The sequence below is a fragment of the Anguilla anguilla genome, chromosome 4 (assembly GCF_013347855.1).
Source record: "Anguilla anguilla isolate fAngAng1 chromosome 4, fAngAng1.pri, whole genome shotgun sequence".
In the NCBI taxonomy this organism is placed as follows: domain Eukaryota; kingdom Metazoa; phylum Chordata; class Actinopteri; order Anguilliformes; family Anguillidae; genus Anguilla; species Anguilla anguilla.
In genome coordinates this window covers 3,107,023-3,132,198 of record NC_049204.1, presented here as the reverse complement: position 1 = coordinate 3,132,198, position 25,176 = coordinate 3,107,023, and the positions used below count along the sequence as shown (strand labels likewise).

General features: G+C 51.0%; 1 protein-coding gene across 2 annotated transcripts in view; it reads right to left on the bottom strand.

The window, feature by feature from the left end:
* Positions 1-206: 206 nt before the first annotated feature.
* The window catches only part of csnk1g2b (casein kinase 1, gamma 2b), a 48,997-nt gene continuing 24,027 nt past the window's right edge, over positions 207-25,176 (bottom strand). The window contains exons 3-12 of one of the 2 annotated variants that reach the window (XM_035413777.1): positions 19,730-19,799; positions 11,882-12,030; positions 10,051-10,285; positions 8,827-8,912; positions 7,517-7,601; positions 6,870-7,018; positions 6,348-6,431; positions 4,102-4,203; positions 2,483-2,589; positions 207-1,466 (exon numbers count right to left, since the gene is read on the bottom strand). In XM_035413777.1, the coding sequence (XP_035269668.1) occupies positions 1,412-1,466; positions 2,483-2,589; positions 4,102-4,203; positions 6,348-6,431; positions 6,870-7,018; positions 7,517-7,601; positions 8,827-8,912; positions 10,051-10,285; positions 11,882-12,030; positions 19,730-19,799 (1,122 nt within the window). In that variant the 3' untranslated portion in view covers positions 207-1,411. The remainder of the gene's footprint in view (positions 1,467-2,482; positions 2,590-4,101; positions 4,204-6,347; positions 6,432-6,869; positions 7,019-7,516; positions 7,602-8,826; positions 8,913-10,050; positions 10,286-11,881; positions 12,031-19,729; positions 19,800-25,176) is intronic. The other variant, XM_035413778.1, reaches the window with a different exon arrangement.

The following is a 25,176-nucleotide window of genomic DNA, read 5'->3' as shown; positions in this document are numbered from 1 at the left end:
ATGGCGGGTGCCAGTGCACGCGCTCAGAAGCCCGGACGAGCGCGCACGTACGCACGTGCACGCACAGAGGCACGCGCACGTACATGTGCGCAGACGCACGCTTGTACAAACGTGTACGCGCACACACACAAGTGCACACGTATGGACACACACAGCTTGCAGACACACACACACACACACACAAAACCATTGCACTATGGTCCAGATAAAAGTTCATTGCGGGACATTTACTGGAGCTTCAAACATTTTACTTGGAAAGGCACAAACTATGATTTCCTGGTAAATTACTCTGATGTGAGAAATAAAATTGAAAGACAGTTTTTTTTTTTTCATTTAAATGGACATTTCGGCCTTGCACAGAGATCAGCCTCATATAGTAATCTTCCTAGATCAGTCTTTATTAAGTTCTGTTTGTTTGTGTATTTCAAGTCCAGAATTCCACCGTTTTCTGTTTTTCCCAAAGTGCAATTTAAAGAGAAATTAATGAGTGTTTCTCTCAATCTTCCACAGTACCTGAGGCCATTGACTGTGCTACAAAGTCCATAGTAACAGGGAGGGAAAAAAAAAAGAAAAAAACAAACAAGAAATTTTTTTTTTTTTTTTTTTTAGGAAAAACAAAACAAAAAATCCTGAACACTACAACATGAGAGTAAAATCTTGTTTCAGCGGAGGGAGAGCCAACCTTGAAAACAACGTAAGGGATTTTACAAAACCTGGTGGGGGGTGGGGGTGGGGGGGGGTGGGCAATGAACTGAGATAAAAATCCTCCAGACGTGGTTTAGCTGAAATGTGTCCTGCTGTTTTTCTCACTGATTCTTGGGTTATCGTTACTACACTTCACTCTCGCCCCTCTCATTCACCTTGATCCCACAAATAAGCACTATATCTAAGGAACACGCTTCTTTCACTCGACCTCTCCATGCGTTTCTGTCCAGATCAAACGGCTGGCGTACAGTTTTAATGTTCTGTATGGAATCTAGGATACAACAACTGTTTCAAACAGTATCTTTTTTTTTTTTTGTTTTTGTTTTTTTTTGTTTTTTTAAATGTTCACGCCACGGTATTCCGGGCGTCATAGTTACGGTTATCTTTTCCTTTTTTTTATTTTTTATTTTTTACTGCATCCCCCATTTTCGGTATGTACTTGAGTTTCTTTATTTTTCTTTGTTTTTAAAAAAAAAAAAAAAAGAAAAAAAAAAAAAGGAACCACAGTCTGTTGCTTGACCCACTTGACCAATCAGGGAGGGACAACAACGTTCCTTCCTGCGTGTCACCAGAGGGGGGGGGCGGGGGGCAACCCCAATGCAAAGTCAGAAAGAGGGGGGTGGGTGGTCCGTGAGCTTCCGTTTAAAACTCGACGGTGACCACAAAGTTTCGAGTTCTCTTCCTTGACGTGGCCTCTTCCTCTTCCTCACTTGTGCCGCTGAAGTGCTTTCCTCTTCCTCCTCTTGAAGAAACAACAGCAGCTGAGCGGAGAAAAGAGAAGAACATCGTCTGAGCAGCTAAACGGGCAGTATTCAGTATTCAGTCAAGGTACACACTAAAAACCCCGCTACTGGACTGCTCAAAACAAAAAATCCGCGCTATTGGACAGCTCAAAACAAAAAATCCGCGCTATTGGACAGCTCAAACTAAAAACCCCCGCTATTGGATAGCTCAAGCTAAAAACCCCCGCTATTGGATAGCTCAAGCTAAAAACCCATGCTATTGGATAGCTCAAGCTAAAAACCCCCGCTATTGGATAGCTCAAACTGAAAACCCATGCTATTGGGTGTCTCAAACTAAAACCCCATGCTATTGGGTGTCTCAAACTAAAAACCCATGCTATTGGGTGTCTCAAACTAAAAACCCATGCTATTGGGTGTCTCAAACTAAAAACCCATGCTATTGGGTGTCTCAAACTAAAAAGCCATACTATTGGGTGTCTCAAACTAAAAAGCCATGCTATTGGGTGTCTCAAACTAAAAACCCCCGCTATTGGATAGCTCAAGCTAAAAACCCCCGCTATTGGATAGCTCAAGCTAAAAACCCATGCTATTGGATAGCGCAAACTAAAAACCCATGCTATTGGGGGTCTCAAACTAAAAACCCATGCTATTGGGTGTCTCAAACTAAAAACCCATGCTATTGGGTGTCTCAAACTAAAAACCCCCGCTATTGGATAGCTCAAGCTAAAAACCCATGCTATTGGATAGCTCAAGCTAAAAACCCATGCTATTGGATAGCTCAAGCTAAAAACCCATGCTATTGGACAGCTCAAGCTAAAAACCCATGCTATTGGATAGCTCAAGCTAAAAACCCATGCTATTGGATAGCTCAAGCTAAAAACCCATGCTATTGGATAGCTCAAACTAAAAACCCATGCTATTGGATAGCTCAAACTAAAAACCCATGCTATTGGACGGTTCACATTAAAAACAGAAAAAGAAAAACAGCGGGACACGTCGCACGGCGGAAGGGCGGAGCGCGCGAGAACCCGTACTTCGTGTCGTCGGCCACCTCCACCTCGGCCGGGGCGGTGATGGGGGCGTTGGAGTGTCCGGCAGTGGGGTCGTCCGTGTTCAGCTCCCCGTTCGTCGAGCTCATTACCTGCGGGGGGGGGGGGGGGGGGGGGGGGGCAGGGGAACAGCGCCAGGGACCCATGAGAACCACGCAACACGCTCCACACCGCCCGCCTTTAAACCCCCTGAAGGGCAGGCTGCTTTTGCAGTGGCAGTGTTCTGGAACCCCACCGCTTCCGGTCGCCAGCGGCGACCGTGACATCAGCATTAGAACGTTCGGTTAAGAACATTCTAATCACATATCTGTGACCTCACACCTTAAATGGTTCAAACAGCACCAGCAATAAAGAAAGCTACGTAAGTGAAGAAGAGGACGTGCTGGACTCTCCAGTCTTTCAGAAATAGAATAAACATTTTCGTTCGTCAACTGCCACCCCTTTACTTTGCACTGTCCCACACAGAGAGCCTGATCAGTCGGGGCCTGACCAATAACGCAATCAGTGATTGGGGGAAAAACAAATACCATGACCAATCATTGGCCACGTTATTGGTTTCGCCTGTGCAGAAAGGTTTTGCACGTGATAAAGATCATATTAAGTCAGGCCCAGAGTCAGATGCTAGAATGGGTGCAATCTGCAAACCAAACACTAGATGGCACCAAGTGCATAAAGGTTTCCCCCCTTTCCTCTAATGCAACAGTTAGGTCTGCTGTTTAAATTCACCACTGCTCCTTCCAAAGCATATTTAACATATTTAATGTTTTAATACTGAATGTCTTGTACTCTGAGCTGGGGGGGGGGGGGATTATCCCCACAGAGGGAGGCGGGGCCCATTCACCTATGGACACAGGTGAGAGAGGCGGCGCCCCCTAGTGGGCCTGCAGAGAGGCAGAGCAGGAAGAGGAAGAGCTGCACTGCTCAGGGAGGGCACTCAAACACAGACATGTGCACACAACCTCAAAACAAATAAATACATACATCAGTCTGAGAGAGAAAGGAAGTGGGAGGGGAGGTCTAAAAATATTTACATAATATTACCGCTATCAATATTATTACAACTGTCATTAGGTAGTAGTAGTAATAATAATAATAAGAATAATAATAATAATAATAACAGAAAAACACAACGGCCCCCTAATATGCACAAACACCTCCACCTCCACTCTTATCACACGTAGTACAGCCAGTCAGTCCTGTGTGAGCAGTCTGAGTGGGCGAGCGACATGCAGCTGATGGGCCATGCAGAGAGAGAGAGAGAGAGAACGGCAGAAAGAGGGGGAGGGAAAGACAGAAAAAGAAAGAGTGAGGAAAAGAGAAAAAGTGAGAGTGAAAGAGAACGGAAGGGAGAAATGTTGAGAGAAAGACAAGAAAACTGAAAGTGAGAAAAAGGGAGGGAGAGAGTGAGAGAGTGAGCAAAAGAAAGGGAGAGAATGTGAGAGAGAAAAAAAAGCACTTTGTATTGAAAGGACTTTGAAATTGAATTGAGAGAGAGTGAGAGAAAGAGAGAAAAAGGGAGGGAGAGTGTGTGAGAGAGGGAGAGAGAGTGAGAGAGAGAAAGGGAGAGTAAGACACAGCCGTGTGGAACAGTGCGTAAGCAGTACCTGCACAGACCCCCCCAGCCTATCGGCTGTGAGATGTGACCCCAGAAGCTCCCTATTGGTCACTGGAGTGGGCTGAGATTCGCTTCCTTTGGGTTCAGGAGACTGGCACAACAGCAGGGGGGGTGGGGGGGGGGGGTTATGAGAGGAGGTTGTGTGGAGGGGGTGGGGGGGCGGGAGGTAAAAGGTGTTTTTTTTTGGGGGGGGGGGGGGGGGGGTGTTTTTAACGGAAGGTGGGATTTGGGGGGGGGGGGGGGGAGTGAATAAAGAAAGAAAAACAAACAAACAAAAAAAAATTACAGAAGACATCTTCCATGCAGAAGCAGAAATGTTAATAAAGACTAGGCTAAAAGAAGAGGGGAAAGGAAAGGAGAGGAGAGGAGAGGAGGAGTGAGACAGAACCAGACTAAAACATGCGGAAAGAATGAAAGCTAGTAAATAAAATAAAAAAAGAAAAGGAAGTGGCACAAAACACTGTTGGCATTTCCCCTTCACTCCGCACAGCGCATGGAGTTCACTGGCCTTCCCCGCGGGGGACTGGTCAGCGTACGCGGCAGGGGTCTGTAACCCTGGGCCCAGAGGGCCGCTAAAGCTGGCCAATTCCACCGCTACGCAGCGCTCAACCGGCCAATCAGAGCAGACCGCCACGGTCTGGCTCCCCTCAGCCGGTCTGCACTGGCTGCGGTTTTCAAAGGAGGAAACGGACAGCAGACGGACCCCAGGACCAGGGCTGCAGACCCCTGCTCCGTGCGGCCAGCTCGCGTTCGATTGGCCCCGTTCATAATGAGGTCACACGTCACGATGAAAACATCTACAGGTGGCTCAACACAACGGTGAAATCCCCACAGCAGGACCGAGCGGCCAGGCGGGAAAATGGGCGAACTACGCGTGCGAAGCTTCGCTCTGTCCGTCGTCTAAAGCATCGTTATTCTGGGCTGGTCACGCAGGTTTTATTTGCGTATACGGCATCACTGTACAGCAGTGCTTAAACTACGGGTCAGGAGTGTATGAGGGTGGTCCTGGAATGAGTCTGTAGTCCACTAGGTTATGGCAGTATGTGTATTTAACGTGTCCTAAAAGGTACTAAATTCCTGACTTGGGTTATTATACATCTCACAATATTAACAAGTATTCCTAATTTGGGTGCCCATATCAAAAAGCATTTCTAATGTGGGTTCCGATATTAGAAAGCAGTCTTAATGTGGGTCCCTGATAATAAAAAAGCATTTTTAATGTGCGTCCCGATATGAAGCTGTTCAAGGAGCAGCGCTCTACACTGCGCCTGTGGATGAGCAGTGACGAGCAGCAGAGACCGGAGTGAATTACCTCCGTGTCACGGGCGGCTCGTCTCGAAAACGCGGGTTTCGGTAAATCCGATCCCCCTCCCTCGGGGGACATCCGAAGCGGCTCGTTTGCGTGCGTCTGGACGCCGGCGGGAAACTACGCAACGCCGCGTTTGAGCACGGAGCCCGTCTCTATCGGCAGGGCCGCACGCTCGCTGCAGCTTGTGAGCGACGGCTGCCGGCCTGGCCTGCGCAGAACACCAACGCTACGCGAGCGAGCGCTAATAGGGGGCGGGGGGGTGGGCGGGGGGCGGGGGGGCAGGGGGTTAAAAACGCTGGCGGATGGCGAGGGTTTAGCGCTCCCAGAAAGCCGCTGCCGTTGCGGGCGGAGCGTCCGGCGCGAGCTCGGAGCGACGGGCGCTCAGCGAACCCCGGCGACTCGCGCAGGAGAACCCTTCCGAAATCCGAGAACACCCCCCAAGCGTCGTCTGGGACACGGCGGCTCAAACTGGCTCAAACTGGCTCAAACTGGCCGAACAGCAGACGAGGAAACGGATCTCAAAGACGACATTTCTGTTTTCTTTCCTGCGATCGAACGCGTCTAAAACGGGTCAGTTAGTGGAGGGGGGGGCGGGGGGGGGGAGGAGAAAAAGCCTTAGAGCTTGATCTGACCAAACAGTGCAGCAGGAGGATGGAAGATGATGAGAGAGGAGGCCGGTGGGGAAGACCGGCTCGGGGAAGGCCGGCTCGGGGAAGGCCGGCTCGGGGACTTCCTGGAGAGACCTGCGCTCGGGTATCCCCTCTGGCACAGGGGATGGAGACGGGTGCCATGGCGACACCCTGAAGACCTGGAAGATGAGGCGTGCGCGTGCTGGCTGGCGCCGTGGCAACCTGGATGCTTGAGTGCTGTGGTTATGGGGATGAGGGAAGGGGGGTGGGGTGGGGGGGAGGGGCGGAGTTTCTCACCTGGTTTTTGGTCTGCTGTTGTGCTTTGTCTCTGCTGCTGGGCTGAAGGGGCGTGTCACTGGGGATGGGGCCAATCGGGGTTGGCTGTGGGCGTGGCCAAAAAAAGGGAGAGGTCAACCGACATACAGACCCTACCGAAATGCGACAAAATGCAACAGCTCTTCAAAGTCTCAATGGCTTGGTGTGTGTGTGTGTATGCATGTGTGTGTGTGTCTGGCTGTGTGTGTGTGTGGGTGTTTGTGTATTCAGTAGCTGGGAGAGTTAAGTGACATCACTGGCTGATTTCAGCCAATCAGCTGAGACTAGCATCACAGTGGACACAGAGGCATGCATTCAGTCAGCACGTTTTCCCTTTACCCTGGTTAGGCTCATTCCGCAAAAAAACCTGTTTGTTAAGGAAAGAAAACGCAGATTTTCGTTTTGAATTACAACCGAAAGTTAAGGACAAGCGTTGACCGAGCAGGGGCTGGAGGACAGGCGGGGGGGGGGCTGGAGGACGGGCAGGGGCTGGAGGACGCTCACCAGCGGCTTGCCCACCCAGTCGTACTCGTAGTCGAACACGTAGCCGTTCCTGTCGAAGAGGTCGGTGAAGAGCTTCCTCAAGTAGTCGTAGTCGGGCTTCTCGAAGAAGTCCAGTCTCCTCACGTAGCGCAGGTAGGTGGCCATTTCCTCTGCAGGTAGGAAAGGACAGGATAACGGCAGTGACTTCCCACTCAGAATGAGAAATAAAAACCCTGGTTTCACCCGCAGGTCCAGCGCCGGTGCGTAACGTCCAGGCTCAGATCTGCTCAGAGAGAACACGCAGTGCCTTTGGGTCGGCTGTGAGATCTACTAAGAGCTGAGCCCACAGACTGCGAGGACCTCACAGGGAAGGCTTCACCGTGGGGTAAAGAGAGGCACAGATTAAACAGAGTTTCGGGATCCGCGCGAGCGTCATCACCCGCCATAACGAGGCCCTCGCTGCGGGGGTGAGGGGTCGCTGGGAGCACGGAAATGGGCGTGCGGGTGCGTTCTTTACCCCACCCCACCCCCCAGGCCGGTTTTACTCCCTGACCCCGCCCCCTGTGTGTGACGCCGGGCTGGGCGTGGGTGTACGTGTGCGTTGCAAGCGTGAAGGAGGCGCAGAGGAGGAGGCAAGCAGGAGGCGCGGAGGAGGAGCAGGCACCCACCTGGGAAGCTTTCACACAGCACCTCGATGGGCGTGGCTCGCTTAGTGTCGCCTATTTTCTGATACCGCTCCTTCAGCGTGTCTGCCTGCAGGGGGCGGAGCGAAGGGGGTGGGGTGGGGGGCGGAGGGGAGAGAGGGGAGAGAGAGAGGAATGGAGCGAAGGGGGTGGGGTGGGGGGCGGAGGGGAGAGAGGGGAGAGAGAGAGGAATGGAGCGAAGGGGGTGGGGGGCGGAGGGGAGAGAGGGGAGAGAGAGAGGGACGGAGGATGGAGCAGGAAGGGAGGGAGGGAGAGGGGAGAGCAATAGAGAGGGAGAGGGAGAGAGAGAGGGAGAAGGAGAGGCAGCGACAGTGAGGTGAATATGGGGGAGAAAGAGAAAGAGAGCAGGAAGGAAAGGGGTAGAAAGGGAAAGAATGGGTTTGTGGAGAGAGGAGGAGGGAGGGAGGAGAAAAAAGAAAGGTTATATCCACAAATATTTTTACATTGCCATTTACTGCATATTGCCACTTGTATTTTATAGAAGTCCTTTTCATTACATAACTTCAATGGATGTTTTTGTCACCTCACAAACATTTACTGAAACAAGCAGCGGTGTCTTTATCTCTTTAGATCTCCACTGTACGCATCGACCACGCGCTGCATGTACTGCTGCAGCGTGCGAGAGCCGAATCTTTTCTCGTCTTTTACCCCTTTTACGTCACGACAGTTTGTTTTTATTAACCCTGTCCGCACAGCATATTTCCCTCTGGGGTAATAAAGCTGGACTTGAACCGCTAGCAAGAAAATAAATTTTTTTATTCAACCAATAAGCTCGCTGGCATCAATAAAAGGAGTGGCTGGGCTGTGTAGTATAATGGGTAAGGAACTGGTCTTGTAACCTAGTTACAAGACCAGTCCTATATCCCGAGTAGGACACTGCCGTTGAACCCTTGGGCAAGGTACTTAACCTGCATTGCTTCAGTATATATCCAGCTGTATAAATAGGTGCAATATACACGCTATGTAAAAGTTGTGTAAGTCGCTCTGGATAAGAGCATTGGCTAAATGGCTGCAATGTAGCATAACGCAATGCAACGCAACATAATGGTGGCACCGCATGGTTGAAGTCCGCAATGCAAGGTGGTAAAACTTCAGGTCAGGAAACAGAATCCAATGTTTTGTTTTTCCCAAAACACTTGTGTCTTTCTATTTTGATCAGTGCATGCACTTATGACATGGACACAACCCGCAAAACTAACTTCGGGAACCATGAATCAGTTTGATTTGTACAGGAGGTGATGATTGGCTCCCTGAGTGATGAGGTCACTTCCTACCTTCAGGCCCTGCCACGGAAGGCTTCCTCGCAGGAAGTACATGAACATGTGACCCAGAGCTTCCAGGTCGTCTCTTCTGCTTTGTTCTGCAAAGGAAGGACAGACACGTGAGGTCACACAGATGGGCTTTCACGCGTCACACAGAACAATGGACAAGCGCGTTTCCACGGGAACCTAGCTACGCTGCAATAACATGCACCAATCGAGACAGGGACTGAGAGAGAGACCACTGCACTGTGACTTCACACAACAGCCAGATCGCCATTCCGCTAGAGGCAGAATCCATATCCAGACTGGGCAGGAAGAGGAAACTCATTCAGCGTTGAACCCTTTTAAAGGTGAGAGGTCACAAAAATATGCGATTGGAATGTTCGTAACTGAACATTCTAACGCTGATGTCACAATCGCTGCCGGCAACCGGAAGCAACGGAGTTCTAGAACACCGACTTAGAATTTTGAAAAAACATTCCAAAAAACCTGCTCTTCAAAAGGGTTTAAAAACGGAGACTCAGGAGTTCTCTCTTTAGCTTCAGGTTTAACACCTGTCCCCCCTAATCCAAATCTACTCCCTCAGGAGCTCTGTCTTTCCTAAAGCAGAGGCTGAAACTGCTGTGGTCAGCAGTAAACAGAAACAAGCGCAGATACATTCACTCATTAAAAAAGATAATAATGCCATCAACAGTTTAGACAGATGGCCTGTATATCACAACAGAAAACTGCTGCAAACCCATTCACAAAGCTGCATCGTCAATACAAAAGAGTTTATGGCTTCAAACGGAATTTCTGAGTGACTTCCACAGGTGTGTGTGATGCTTATATACTGAGGTGCCCAAGAGTCTCACCTTTCCCCAGGTGTGTGTTGATGCTCATGTATCGCGCGGTGCTCAGAAGCCTCACCTTTCCCCAGGTGTGTGTATGATGTTCATGTTCTCAGGTGCTCAGAAGCCTCACCTTTCCCCAGGTGTGTGTTGATGCTCATGTATCACGCGGTGCTCAGAAGCCTCACCTTTCCCCAGGTGTGTGTTGATGCTCATGTAGCGCGCGGTGCTCAGAAGCCTCACCTTTCCCCAGGTGTGTGTATGATGTTCATGTTCTCAGGTGCTCAGAAGCCTCACCTTTCCCCAGGTGCGTGTTGATGCTCATGTAGCGCGCGGTGCTCAGAAGCCTCACCTTTCCCCAGGTGTGTGTATGATGTTCATGTTCTCAGGTGCTCAGAAGCCTCACCTTTCCCCAGGTGCGTGTTGATGCTCATGTAGCGCGCGGTGCCCGTCAGGCTCTTGTGTTCCCGGTAGGGAATGTGCTTTTTGGTCTCCGGGTCGATGTACTCTTTGGCCAGCCCGAAGTCGATGATGTGGATGGTGTGCTGCCGCTTGCTCCCCGGTCGGCCCACCAAGAAGTTCTCCGGCTTCACGTCCCGGTATATCAGGCTTTTGGTGTGAACGAACTCCATCCGCGTTATCTGGGACGACAGACAGGACGGGACGGGAACGCTCAGGGACCCCGAATCACAATCACAGTCATACCCCCCGAATCACAATCACAGTCATACCCCCCGAATCACAATCACAGTCATACCCCCCGAATCACAATCACAGTCATACCCCCCGAATCACAATCACAGTCATACCCCCCGAATCACAATCACAGTCATACCCCCGAATCACAATCACAGTCATACCCCCCGAATCACAATCACAGTCATACCCCCCGAATCACAATCACAGTCATACCCCCCGAATCACAATCACAGTCATACCCCCCGAATCACAATCACAGTCATACCCCCGAATCACAATCACAGTCATACCCCCCGAATCACAATCACAGTCATACCCCCGAATCACAATCACAGTCATACCCCCCGAATCACAATCACAGTCATACCCCCCGAATCACAATCACAGTCATACCCCCGAATCACAATCACAGTCATACCCCCGAATCACAATCACAGTCATACCCCAACGAGGCTTTTAAATGTCATTTTTAGGGATTAATTCAGGATTTTTTTTTTTTCTCCAAGAACCGTTTTTGTTGCTGAAAGAGTCCCAGCCTGCCTGAGGCTCCGTTTGCGCGGGAGCGCTAGCTACACTAACGAGGCACACTGCGGCCGGTGAGCGTTTTTACGTCAGCAGCGAAGGCGCAGAGCCCGGCTCTCTGGGGACCGGGAGTGAGTGTGCCCAGCGGTGAGACATCCGACTAGTCAGCATTACCGCCGCCCCCCCTCCCCCCCCCCCCCCGATCCCGCCCCCCCAAATTTCCTAATTATTGCTGGTATGATGGTATTTGGTTTTCCAATACAAATGATCTGATAAATAAATTGAAAATACTGTAAAAAAAAAAAAAAATTTTTTTTTAAACTGTAGAAAAATATATTTTTTGAAACACCATGTCAGGCCTTTTAAATGATATGGGCTGGGTTTCATTAAAAAAAAAAAAAACATGGCACCATTATTCATGCATCTATTCATGCTGCTGAAGGTCTGCGACTGTGAATTTGAGAGTTTTGTATCTGATAATAAATCAGTATTTATCCTGAAGCCTCTTCTTCAAATTTCATCCATTTTTCTACACCACTGCGCAGGTCTTCTATATTTTTGAGCTCGAGTTTCATTCAGAGCAGACAACTTGCCTGAAGTTCACATCGCACATTCCTCACTACACTGCTGCGATGAGCGAATTTTAAATATCCACTGGATGAAAAACCATAAAATACCATTTGACAAGAGTATTTCAAAACCGCATACCATTATGCACATTCATAACAGTATATCTAAATATAAATGGTAAATGGACTGCATTTATATAGCGCTTTTATCCAAAGCGCTTTACAATTGATGCCTCTCATTCGCCAGAGCAGTTAGGGGTTAGGGGTTAGGTGTCTTGCTCACGGACACTTAGATACGCCCAGGGCGGGGTTTGAACTGGCAACCCTCCGACTGCCAGACAATCGGTCTTACCTCCTGAGCTATGTCGCCCCAATATAAGGTATACAACCCTCCCGCCCCCCCCAGCCCTAAAATAAACCCTAAAGCTGCGGTCCCAGGCCCCTCACCAGCTGTATGGCTATCATGAGGACGGTCTTGAGGGAGAAGGTGCGGTCGCAGAGGTCGAACAGGTCCTCCAGGCTGGGCCCCAGCAGCTCCAGGACCATGGCGTTGTACTTCCCGCACGGACCGAAGTAGTACACCTGAGGGACGCCCTCTGCAAAGAACAAGCAGCTCCGTCAGGGACTCGCCGGCTACACACTCCGATCCGGATTTATCCAGTCATCACAATAAAAAAATAAAAAATAATAAAAAATAAAAAAACACATCAAATCAGCAGATTTGGCGCCACACTTCAGGAACAAATCATATGATGAATAAAAAGGGGGGAAACCTGAATGAAACGGAAAGGTAATCTAAGGGTTTTATGTTGCATCGCATTCATCGGGCAGATGATCTTTTCCCACAGAAACTAAAAGAAGAAGAAGGAAGAAGGAAGAAGGAAGAAATTTCTTCCTCTGCTGAAGGAAGAAATCAGGGTACAGATGGTGTTTTTCACCAAACTGCAAAACCTCAGAGTTTCCCCGAGCGAGTCCTTTTGGCAGACGCTACTGTACAAATAAACACACGCTCACTGCTCGTAAAAGACATCGCACACACGACAGAACGAAAGTGTGAAAGCTCTACTGTGTTACTGGTGCACACTGTGACATTTCTTATACATATATATATATATATTTTTTTTTTGCTTTAAGGACCCATCTGCCTTGTAGCCAACGTGCTTAGGACCAAAGAGAGGCTTTCAGTGAGGAGGCCAGTACGGGAGGCGCAGTACGCCCCGTCCCGAGCCGGGGGTGACGTGAGCGGTCCTGCGGCGTCCCCCGGTGAACTCTGCGGCGGCTACCGCTCGCAGGCACGCACTGATTGGCTCCCTCTGTCGTGCTCGCGGCTGCCACGGTAACACTGCCCCCCCCCCCCACCTCGGGAGGTCTTGTCGCTGCTCGGAAACGCCACTGTGACATCACCGCTCCGCTACCATGGAAACAAAGTCAATCTCATCCGGAGGCTGCCCTTCGGGGATCTCGCCGTTGCCGGGAAACGCCATTGTGACATCACAGCTCCCCTCCACGGTCATCACCGGCTGTCATTATCCACCAGACCAGTTTGACTTCTGCTTTAAGGTCAAACTGACCTGTGCTGAAGTCACCTCACCCCCGTTTCAATTCAGCCAACTGCAGATAGGCCTAAATCAACTGCAATTTGCTTTCATGAATCAAAAAAAAAAGGTGCGTTGCTAAATCACTGGAGCGATTTTGGGCTCATTAGCGTGGACCGAAGTGAAACGGAAGAGACCGCAGGTCTGAATCACACGGCCCCTCTCTGAGTCAGCCGCTACAAATCAGCCCTGCTACGCCCCTCCCGTCCGCGGGAGCGCGGAGAGAAAGCGCAGCTGCTGCTGCTGCCCGGAAACCTCCTGTAACACGATCTCCTGTCCACTCGGACCGCAGCCAGCGCCCCCACCCACCCGGTCCGCTCGGGCCGCAGCCAGCGCCCCCACCCACCCTGTTAACGGCGTAAGAGAATCACAGCCCGGCGATGTGAAACGCCGCACCAGTGAGCTCGTCTGCGTTCGGTCGGCTGCGTGTGGAGCGTTAGCATCTTCCGTTGGGAAAACCGGGTCCGTCTCTCTTCCCGAACGCCGGGCTCGTTCTCTCTCCGTTTCCCCTCCGTTCGGTGCTTTGGATTGGCCATTAACACCCTCTGACACAGACCCAGCGAGAGCGTCGTGCAGCGAGGTTGGCGGATTATAGCGGGCTTTGCGGCCGTCACCTGACCCCGCTACGTCATTCCTGTGGGGGGGGGGGGGGAGCAGGTGTGGCACACCTGTCCGGAACTTCAGGCTTCGGGGTGCGGCAAGCAATGACAGCTACAACGGGACAACAGACCTGCGACTCACCCTGCGTATAGAGCCAACATGGCGGTCTGTGCGGTCTTTGAGCCAAAATGGCGGTCAACGAGGACAATCAGCGACTATCCATTTCCAGAATTCCAATTCATTCTAATGTGGAGGCGTTTAGAGCCAAAATGGCGATCGGCGGGGGAATTGTCGCCCATCGCAATTTTTCAGCCCATTACAAACAAACACATCTGGAACGTGTTTTTTAAACGATCCTGTGTGGAAACAAGTTCCCAAAACTGCAGCAGTAGAGGGTAGACACCAGGGCATACCTAGTGCATAAATTAACTTACAGTACCAAAGACAACATATGGACTCAGGCTTAAATTCACCAGATGGTCCAACTCTCAAAGTTTTTTTTTTTTTTTTTTTTCCCCTGACCTCATCACACTGTCACATAAAACCATGTCTCGCAAGGTTATCATTGCTGGCAATTTACCCAACAGTATTCAGCCACTTAGTCATGCATGTATACCCTAAACAGTGTACAGCTGGAGACACGGCCCCATAAGGGGATTAGGGTTGCTCTCTAAAGCAGCTCTGCTCAGTCGATATGATTCAGGCTCCATAAGTTGCTCTCTAAAGCAGCTCTGCTCAGCCCATATGATTCAGGCTCCATAAGTTGCTCTCTAAAGCAGCTCTGCTCAGTCGATATGATTCAGGCTCCATAAGTTGCTCTTTAAAGCAGTTCTGCTCAGCGCATATGATTCAGTATTAACAGCAAAGGCACTGCAGAGCCGCTGGTTCCAGCACACCGAAGGCCCAGCGCAGGCCAGGGCTGCAGTTTGGGCCCACACTCCCCTGCTAAGAGTCAGAGACGCAGACACAATCACACTCATTATGGCTGAGAGAGAGAGTGGCCCACTCAGTCAGAGAGACTGCAGGACACAACGTCCCCACACAGAGAGTGGCCCACTCAGTCAGAGAGACTGCAGGACACAACGTCCCCACACAGAGAGTGGCCCACTCAGTCAGAGAGACTGCAGGACACAACGTCCACACACAGAGAGTGGCCCACTCAGTCAGAGAGACTGCAGGACACAACGTCCCCACACAGAGAGTGGCCCACTCAGTCAGAGAGACTGCAGGACACAACGTCCACACACAGAGAGTGGCCCACTCAGTCAGAGAGACTGCAGGACACAACGTCCCCACACAGAGAGTGGCCCACTCAGTCAGAGAGACTGCAGGACACAACGTCCACACACAGAGAGTGGCCCACTCAGTCAGAGAGACTGCAGGACACAACGTCCACACACAGAGAGTGGCCCACTCAGTCAGAGAGACTGCAGGACACAACGTCCCCACACAGAGAGTGGCCCACTCAGTCAGAGAGACTGCAGGACACAACGTCCCCACACAGAGAGTGGCCCACTCAGTCAGAGAGACTGCAGGACACAACGTCCACACACAGAGAGTGGCCCACTCAGTCAGAGAGACTGCAGGACACAACGTCCCCACACAGAGAGTGGCCCACTCAGTCAGAGAGACTGCAGGACACAACGTCCCCACACAGAGAGTGGCCCACTCAGTCAGAGAGACTGCAGGACACAACGTCCACACACAGAGAGTGGCCCACTCAGTCAGAGAGACTGCAGGACACAACGTCCCCACACAGAGAGTGGCCCACTCAGTCAGAGAGACTGCAGGACACAACGTCCACACACAGAGAGTGGCCCACTCAGTCAGAGAGACTGCAGGACACAACGTCCCCACACAGAGAGTGGCCCACTCAGTCAGAGAGACTGCAGGACACAACGTCCACACACAGAGAGTGGCCCACTCAGTCAGAGAGACTGCAGGACACAACGTCCACACACAGAGAGTGGCCCACTCAGTCAGAGAGGACTGCAGGACACAACGTCCCCACACAGAGAGTGGCCCACTCAGTCAGAGAGACTGCAGGACACAACGTCTCCACACAGAGAGTGGCCCACTCAGTCAGAGAGACTGCAGGACACAACGTCCCCACACAGAGAGTGGCCCACTCAGTCAGAGAGACTGCAGGACACAACGTCCCCACACAGAGAGTGGCCCACTCAGTCAGAGAGACTGCAGGACACAACGTCCACACACAGAGAGTGGCCCACTCAGTCAGAGAGACTGCAGGACACAACGTCCCCACACAGAGAGTGGCCCACTCAGTCAGAGAGACTGCAGGACACAATGTCCCCACACAATGAGGGAGAGGGGGAGGCACAGGGAGAGAGAGGGAGAGAGAGAGGGAGGGAGGGAGAGAGAGAGAGGGAGGGAGGGAGGGAGAGAGAGGGAGGGAGGACAGGAGGGAGAGATAAAGAGGGAGGGAGGGAGGGAGAGAGAGAGGAAGGGAAGGAGAGAGTGAGGGATAGAGAGAGAGAGAGAGAGGGAGGGAGAGAGAGAGAGAAAAGAAGGAGAGAGAGAGAGAAAAGAAGGAGAGTAAACAGACAGAGAGAAGTCAGAGAGGAGATGAAGAGAGATAGAGAGGTGAGAGGGAGGGAGAGAGAAAGAGAGAGGGCCTGTATAAAAGATTCAGAGCAGAGTGTATGCAGAAACAAGGCGAGGCACAGACTACACCAGTCTGCCGCTTTGGAGGCTCGGCCAAGCTGAAACGCGATCATGTGACCCGCACCCGCCGGCCAGGCCGAGCGGGAACCAGAGCACGGGACGGGTCACGCCAGCCGCCCCCGTAAATAAAACACCCTCTCGCCAGCGGGACGGGGAGCGCCATCGCTTAAAAACCCGAAAGCAGCTACCTGCTGCAAATAATGACTGAGCAGAGGCTAGCAGCAAGATTTCACTCACACACAACCACGCACACACACACACATATAAACACTCACATACACACACACACAACCACGCACACACACACACACATATAAACACTCACATACAGACACACACAACCACACGCACACACACACACATATAAACACTCACATACACAACCACGCGCACACACACACACACACATATAAACACTCACATACACACACACGACCACACGCGCACATGCATGCGCACACACAGATGCTGTAAAACACAGTGTGCGTGCGTGTGCGCATGCGCAGCTGGTGCAGTCGGGCAGGATCTACACGCTAAATAATTAATGGTGGCATAAAAAGTGCATGACCGTTTTAATGCACTTCCAGCTCCAGTGCACGCGGGGGGGGGGGGGATTCTGTGATTTGGGATCTTCCACATCACACAAGCAGCTGTCCATTCATTTACGCATCTCTTCCCCAGCTCCCTTTTCCGAAATGACGTTTCTCTGTGAGTGTAATCTTGGCCCTTAAAAGCACATTCAGTTCAGAGCTACACTTCAAACGACCAGAGCACAGGAAGCGACAGCAGCACAATCTGTTCCCCTACAGGGCAGGGGGTCTGTGTGGGCCCGTCCCAGACTGCACTACAGGGCAGGGGGTCTGTGTGGGCCCGTCCCACAGACTGCACTACAGGGCAGGGGGTCTGTGTGAGCCCGTCCCACAGACTGCACTACAGGGCAGGGAGTCTGTGTGAGCCCGTCCCACAGACTGCACTACAGGGCAGGGGGTCTGTGTGAGCCCGTCCCACAGACTGCACTACAGGGCAGGGGGTCTGTGTGGGCCCGTCCCACAGACTGCACTACAGGGCAGGGGGTCTGTGTGGGCCTGTTCCAGACTGCACTACAGGGCAGGGGGTCTGTCCCAAAGTACCCATAAAGCTCCTTCTGCAGAGTCAGCCCACGGGGACAGATAAGGGAGGGGAGGGGCTTCCTCTTCTGCATCCTGGTGCATTGTGGGAGAAAGCCGCGCTGGGCTCAGGCAGAGGAGCTTTAAGGGGACCCCCCCGAGGAGCTCAGATATAAATAACCGAGAACAGCCCTCCACACGCGCGCGCAGAACACACACACACAGGCACATACACACACACATACACACTCACACACACATACAGGCACACACACACACAGGCACATACACATACACATACACATACACACTCACACACACACATACACACACACACACAGGCACGCACAGACACAGACACACACGCACAGACACACACATACAGGCACGTACATGCATTCACCCACACACACAGGCAGAAAAACCCTCCAGTCCAGCGATCAAACAGGCAGTGGGGATTTCTCTGCTAGCTGGTGCTTCTCATTAAAGGCTCAAAGGGATGAAAGAGCAGCCGTCACCAGCCCAGTCACATTCATGGTAATTACAGTTAAAACGGCCTGTAGGGTCTGCCTGCCCCACCCCACCCCCCATACTGACAAAGAGATGGAAGATCCCAAATGCCGACAGAGCACGTCTCATTGGAATCTCCGGGTGGACCGCACCATTACGTACATAAAAAGGGGGGGAACACAATTAAAGATGCTGTTAACAACCCAGCACTCACTCTAATTTCCAGACCTCATCCGGGCCCGTGGGATTAATTACCCACAATCCACAGGGGCGTGATCGGACAGGTTTGGGCATTTACACGATCAAGGACAATGGGATTATAATCTAGCATCAAAACACACAAGTGCAGTAATTAGGCACGACAGTAATGGTGATTTATGGGGCCACTGTGGATGAATGCGATTCAAGGCAAGATTTTATTTCGCGGAAAACTGACAGAGAAACAGTACAACACGCACACGCCATCATGGAAACAAGGACCTTTTTTTTTTTTTTAGTTTTTTCAATCTCCGGTCTTTTTTTTTTTTTTTTTTTTTAAAGCTACTTTCTGCCATTTCCACGACACCACTCCAAACAATTCTCACAGCCACAATTTGAGCCAATCGGAAACAGCGAAGCCTTTATTTTTAGCGAGCGGATCCTGCCGCCGCAGCCACTCTGGATACGCCATCGGGTCCCACGCAGCCTTCACGCGGAACGGCTCTGCTTTCACCCCATGCCAAATTCAACCGCTCACGCCCAACCGGAGAAACGTTTAAATTTACTCTGCAGGACAGGGACGGAAACGCTTACGATCGCGCGTTTCTGCCATCAAACTCCCGAAACACCCTCCTGCTTTTAAACCTCCGCTCAGCTTTTTAATTACCGTTACCACGGCCGTCTCAGTCGCCATCTGATGACTGTAACTCGTGTTTGTGTACCGTCTTCGTCTAACTTTGTGTTTCACGTCAGGTCCCGCTTGCAAAAGAGATTTTCCATCTCAATGGGGGTTTTTTCCTGGTTAAAGGTTAAATAAACGAAGGGTTAAAAAACGCAGCAGCTCAGTCCTGCAGCGCCAGCCCCAGCCAATCGGGGGGCAGAGCACAGCAGGGCCGTGGGAAAGACGTGCAACGCCACGTGCTTCGCATCTGTCACCACCTCCCCCTCTAAACCCCTTACGCCCGTCAATCTCCGCTCTCCATGTGATCAGTCACCTGTCACTAAAACCCCTCCCACCCCGCCCCCCCCACCGCAGAGCTCTCCACTGTACGGGACGGCTGTGTGGCATTATGATTAGGCAGCTGGGCTTTAACTCAAGCGGTTGCAGGTTCAAATCCCTTTACCCATTTACCAAATCAAGACACGGCTATTTACAACTACACATGGCCTCAACAGTAGGGCACTGTCATAGTATTCTTGAGTCAGGTATTTAACATTTATTGTTCCACTAATATCTAGATATATAATGGGCGGGAGTGTAGTATAATGGTTAGGGAACTGGTCTTGTATCCCAAAGGTTGCAGGTTCAATTCCTGGGTAGGACACTGCCGTTGTACCCTTGTACCCTATGTACCCTTAAGTTATGTAAACTTGCATTGCTTCAGTATATATATCCAGCTGAATAAATGGATGCAATGTAAATGCTGTGTAAAAAGTTGCGCAAGTCGCTCTGGATAAGAGCGTCTGCTAAATACCTGTAATGTAATGTAATGAAACCACATTTAAAAAACAGAACTGCTGAAGCAGAATTGCTTTGGATAAGAGTATCTGCTGAATGCAGAGTAGGAGGGAAAGGCTTGAGGTGCCATTCCGGTCCTCACCTGAATTTCCCAACTGTTTGTAAAACCGATATTCCAAATGTAGCTGGGGAGCTCGGGACTTAATGGGTTCCTGCAAAACAGAAGAGACAGGAAAAAAAACAACAAGTTTAGAACAAACATCAAAATAAAAAGGGTACAATGCTTTACAGCAGGGCTGCCCATCCCTATTCCTGGAAATCCACGGTCCTGTATGTTCACTCCAACCCTAATTTGGCACACCTGAGTCGAATAATTATCAACCGGATGAGATCTCTAGCTGCTGGATGAGGTGTGGTTTGTTTGAGTTGGAAGGAAAACCTACAGGACGGTAGATCTCCAGAAACAGGGTTGAGGACAACAAACTCAATACCAACATATCAAGGCTCACCATGAAAATTCCCTTTCTTAGAATTATGAATGAAATGGAGGAGGATTAAGTGGATATAGTAACTAAGCTGGGATTTCTGCACACGTAACTGCAATCAGAGCTGCGATTAGACCAGGCCACTGCCCAAGCGCAGAACACGACACAACATCTCTCGCAGTCTCATAACATCTGTGAACACTGCGCCCCTCCAGAACCGGAGTTAAACCTGCAGGCCCTGTGGCCCTCCAGGCCTGGAGTCAAAACTGCAGCCCTCCAGGACTGGAGTTACACTTGCAGCCCTCCAGGACTGGAGTTAAACCAGTAGACAAGCACCACTCCGGGACTGGAGTCAAACCTGCAGCCCTCCAGGACTGGAGTCAAACCAGTAGACAAGCACCACTCCGGGACTGGAGTCAAACCTGCAGCCCTCCAGGACTGGAGTCAAACCTGCAGCCCTCCAGGACCGGAGTTAAATCTGCAGACACTGTAGCCCCCCAGGACTGGAGTTAAACCTGCAGACCCTGTGGCCCTCCAGCACTGGAGTTAAACCAGCAGATGCTGTAGCTTTAAATACTTAAATTCACACCCAATTTGAGCAGAAAAACTGTTGAAAACCATTCACCTGTCCCAGCAAATGAGGAGGGCAGCTTTGAGCACAGGCTACGTCCCTCCGATCCCACCATGAATCAGTACTCCACACTTAAAAAGGAAATTAAAAAACGGAAAGCGCACAGACTTCAAATTGCCAATTACTGTACCAATTATTCACTGTACACGGGGAGATACTAAAGCACTTACACGCTCATAAAAACCACATGAAGCGCTTTACGACATTAATAAAACCGCCCCGCTCAGGAACCTGAGAGCAGGATGGGGACGTCCGACAGATCATTAGAGGCAGGACACGTTCTAAAAACGCCATCTTTAAAATTAAAACAAAAAAAAACACGTTGAGCAACTGCATTGTCATGAGGTAAAACTCACGTGATTGGTTAAGTATGCAGCGCCCACACACTGCGCACGTGATGGCCTTATGTCATAAAGCACAGCTAAGCTCCACCCCTCAGATGTCTGATGCAATGACACACACACACACACACACACACATTTCTGAGCGTAAAACAGAAGACCATGGACATCACTGACATATGACTCCGCCTGCTCCACCTCATTAGCATGTGGCTGTTTGACGTGATTGGTCGGGGCGAAGGGAGGAGAAACCGCCCGTTTCAGAGGGACAGCGAGTCTCGAAACACCGTCCCGTGTGTGTGTGTGAGTGCGTGTGCAAGTGTGTGTGGTTGTGCGTGCGTGCGTGCGTGCGTGTGTATGTATGTGTGTGTGTACGTGCGTGTGTGTGTGTGTGTGCGTGTGTGTGTGTGTGCGTGTGTGTGTGTGCGTGTGTGTGTGCGTGCGTGCGTGCGCGTGTATGTATGTGTGTGTGTGCATGGTGTGTGTGCGTGCATGCATGTGCTTGTGTGTGCATGCGTGTGTGTGTGTGTGTGTGTGTGTGTGTGTGTGTGTGTGTGTGCGTGCGTGTGTGTGCGCGTGCGTGCGCGTGTATGTATGTGTGTGTGTCTGGGGCAGCTGTCCCACAGGCCAGGAGGCCCTTCAGTGTCCGCCTGCCCTCCAGCACAGCTGCCACCTCCACACCACCTTCCCACAACAACCTCCTGTCAATCAAATCAGGGACCCAGGCAACCTGGAGGCCCTGAGGGGAGGGGCCTAGGACCTGCCATTTTAACACTGTTCCTGGATCAGCAGTGAGACACACAAAGTGGGGAGTTATGAGGCAGAGAGAGATCCTGGTTAAACAAGACCAGGTTAAAACCTAACACACGTGATCCGGCCGACCAATGGTGTACCTTCATCAGTCAGTCAGTCAGTCAGTCAGTCACAGACATTCGCGTTTGTAGGGCTGGCCCCGCCGTTGCGGTCCAGCCAAAAAGGGAGGAGCTGCTTCCAGAGTCACTACATATTTACGGCACTGCAGTGCTACTTTATCCTCTGGGGGGGGCGGTGGGGGGGGAAGCATCCGCATATCTCATATGGAGGGATATCCTTGTGGAGCCGAAAGTCCTTCTGCCTTCATCGCTTCCGTCAGACTTAATTAAACAGCAGAAATACGAGGAGAAAATTTTTTTATCTTTTTTATTTTTAAAAACTGCTTACGAATCAAGTCCAGAGTACAAATCAGAGCGGGTCCATCACATTTAAAAACCCCGTAAGACCGTTTGAGCCGAGCCCATCAGCGAAACGGCGGGGGGGGGGGGGGGAGGGTGAGAGGGGGTAATGCCATCTCTGCTCTGGGAATAGCGTGATGAAGCCAAATTCATTCTCTCCGCACTGAAAAATTAATGAGGTTTAGAAAAGGAGGTGAGGAGGAAAAAAGAAAAAGAGACTTGACGCAGCTGAGAGAAATTCAGCAGGACGCTTTCAGTGATCCCCATCCGCCCCATACACATGCAGCGCTGAGGCCGGTGTTATCTCATTAGGGTGAGGACGGCGGGGGGGCAGATGGGGGGGGCAGATGGGGGGGGGGGTGGCGGGGGGGGCAGATGGGGGGGGGGGGGGGTGTTCCTGGTCACGCTCTGCCACGCTGGAGTGCTTTCTGCACAGATTACAGGATGATCTGATCCCAATCGCATCATTACATCAGAGCTGCCTCCCACTTAACAACTCTCACTGCCTCTCTCACACACACACACACTCTCTCTCTCTCTCTTAAAAACACAAACACATACACTCTCTCTCTCAAACACACACAGTCTCTCTCAAACACACACACACACACACACACACACACACACTTTCACTCTCTTAAAAACACAAACACACACACACACACTCTCTCTCTCTCTTAAAAACACAAACACACACACTCTCTCTCTCAAACACACACAGTCTCTCTCAAACACACACACACACACACACACACACACACACACACTCTCTCACTCTCTTAAAAACACAAACACACACACACACACTCTCTCTCTCAAACACACACACACTCTCTCTCTCTCTTAAAAATACAAACACACACACTCTCTCTCTCAAACACACAAACACTCTCTCTTAAACACACACACACACACTCTCTCTCTCAAACACACACACACACTCTCACTCTCTCTTAAACACACAAACACACACACTCTCTCTCTCTCACTGAAACTCTCACACGCTCTCTCTGAAACACACAAACAACCTTCATTTATTACTATTTTTATTTCATTTTTTCTAATGTTACTGTTTCGTACTATTCTGTCTGTTTGTTTGATTTTATGTCTCACTATGTAATCTTGTATGTATTTTATGTTCGGACCCCAGACAGATTAGCTGCACACTGCGTATTGCTAATGGGGATCCTAAATAAATAAATAAATAAATAAACCCCAGACTCTAAAGGACACACAAACAAACACACACACGCTCTCACCTTCACTCTCTCAAACACACACACACACACTCTCACTTTCACTCTCTCAAACAAACACACACACACACACGCTCTCACTTTCACTCTCTCAAACAAACACACACACGCTCTCACTTTCACTCTCTCAAACACACACACTGGGCTGGGGGGGCCAGTTTGGTAAATGTGAAGGGGGAGGGCAACATGGCTGCAACCTGGTTCAGGAGGGGGTCGCCTACATAAAAGTTCCGAACGTTCAATGAGTGTATCAAAGTAAAGCTCAGCTCCTACGAGGGGGGGGGGGGGGGAAACAGTGCAAAGAATGCACACACCCCCTCCCTGTCTCTCTGCAACAGTCACAGTCAGTACCCATGATAGTATCCCCCCACCCCCCCACCGAAACGCTGAAGATTGAGACAGGCAGCTGAATGGTCTACAGCCATATAACTGAACGTACGTGGGGTAGTGTAGCTGGCCCTGTGTGGGTGGGAGTGGGAGGAGCATAGTAGGCCCCCAGTGTGTGTGGGACAGGATGAGGAGGAGTGAGAGGGAGAGGAACAGCTGGCATGTGATCAGCGCATCTCCGATTACTGATCACATTTCAGGTTCCAGATGGAGCCAGCAGCAGGAAGGAAGGCCTGGGAACATCGGGAACGCTGGGAATACTGCGAACACCAGGAACGCTGGGAATAGTGGGGAACGCTGGGAATGCCCGGAACACTAGGGAATACTGGGAAATACTGGGAACACCGGGAATGCAGGGAACCACCGCGCTTCTCCTAATCCCGTCTCATCGCTCCTACCCCATCCCTCCTGGCACTCTCCTGAACCCATCAGCCATGCTTTCCAGCCTACGCACACCCTAAACCTAACCCTAACTCCACCCCCCCTGCACACGTCACAGGCTCGCCTAATAAAGAGGAGGGCTGGGGGCGGAGCCTGTTCCTCCGCATCTCAAACCCGTTTCATTCGCTCGTACCACCAGGAAAGCAGCATCACAGAAATCTCCTTTTATCTCGACCCCCCCACCCGCCCCCCTTCCCCCGAATCTTCGGCGAATCACAGCCTGGACACGACCAAGCCTGGCGGGAAGAGGAGAGGCGGGAGCGCAGGAAGGACGACGCCTCCCTCGTTCCCCTGTCCTCCTGTCTCTTTCCCCCCCCTTCCCCTGATAAGTAGGACAGGCCCAGACCGGTTCCAGTCCTTCAGAGGTGACGAAAGAAACAAAAAAAAAAAAAAAAACAAGTCTGTTTGAGGAAGTGCACGTCAGTGATCTGCACGGCTTTGTTGGCGGTAACTGTCCGTCGCGGAGCGAAAGCTCTCCCTCCGTCAGGGCCCCACCCGTCCCAAAGCCTGCTCGACCGAAATCCTGGGGCTGAGATAAGACCTGCTCCGTGGGCGTAGCAGGCAAAACGAGTTTTAAGCCCCGCTCACCAGTCTCACCCCCTCCACCCACCCCCACCCCCCGTATCTTTATCGTTCTGGAGAAAAATAATCAGGAAGACAGGAGGTGAATGACAGAACAGCCTTCCCTAGCTTTACGTTAACAGACACGGGGAACTCCCAAGTCAACTTTCAATAACAAAATTTTAAAAACAGCACATCGTTCTTCCTGATCCAGAAGCCTTGTGTGGATTCGGTGAGCACCACGGGGGGGTCGGGGGGGCGGAGGGGGGGGGGGGG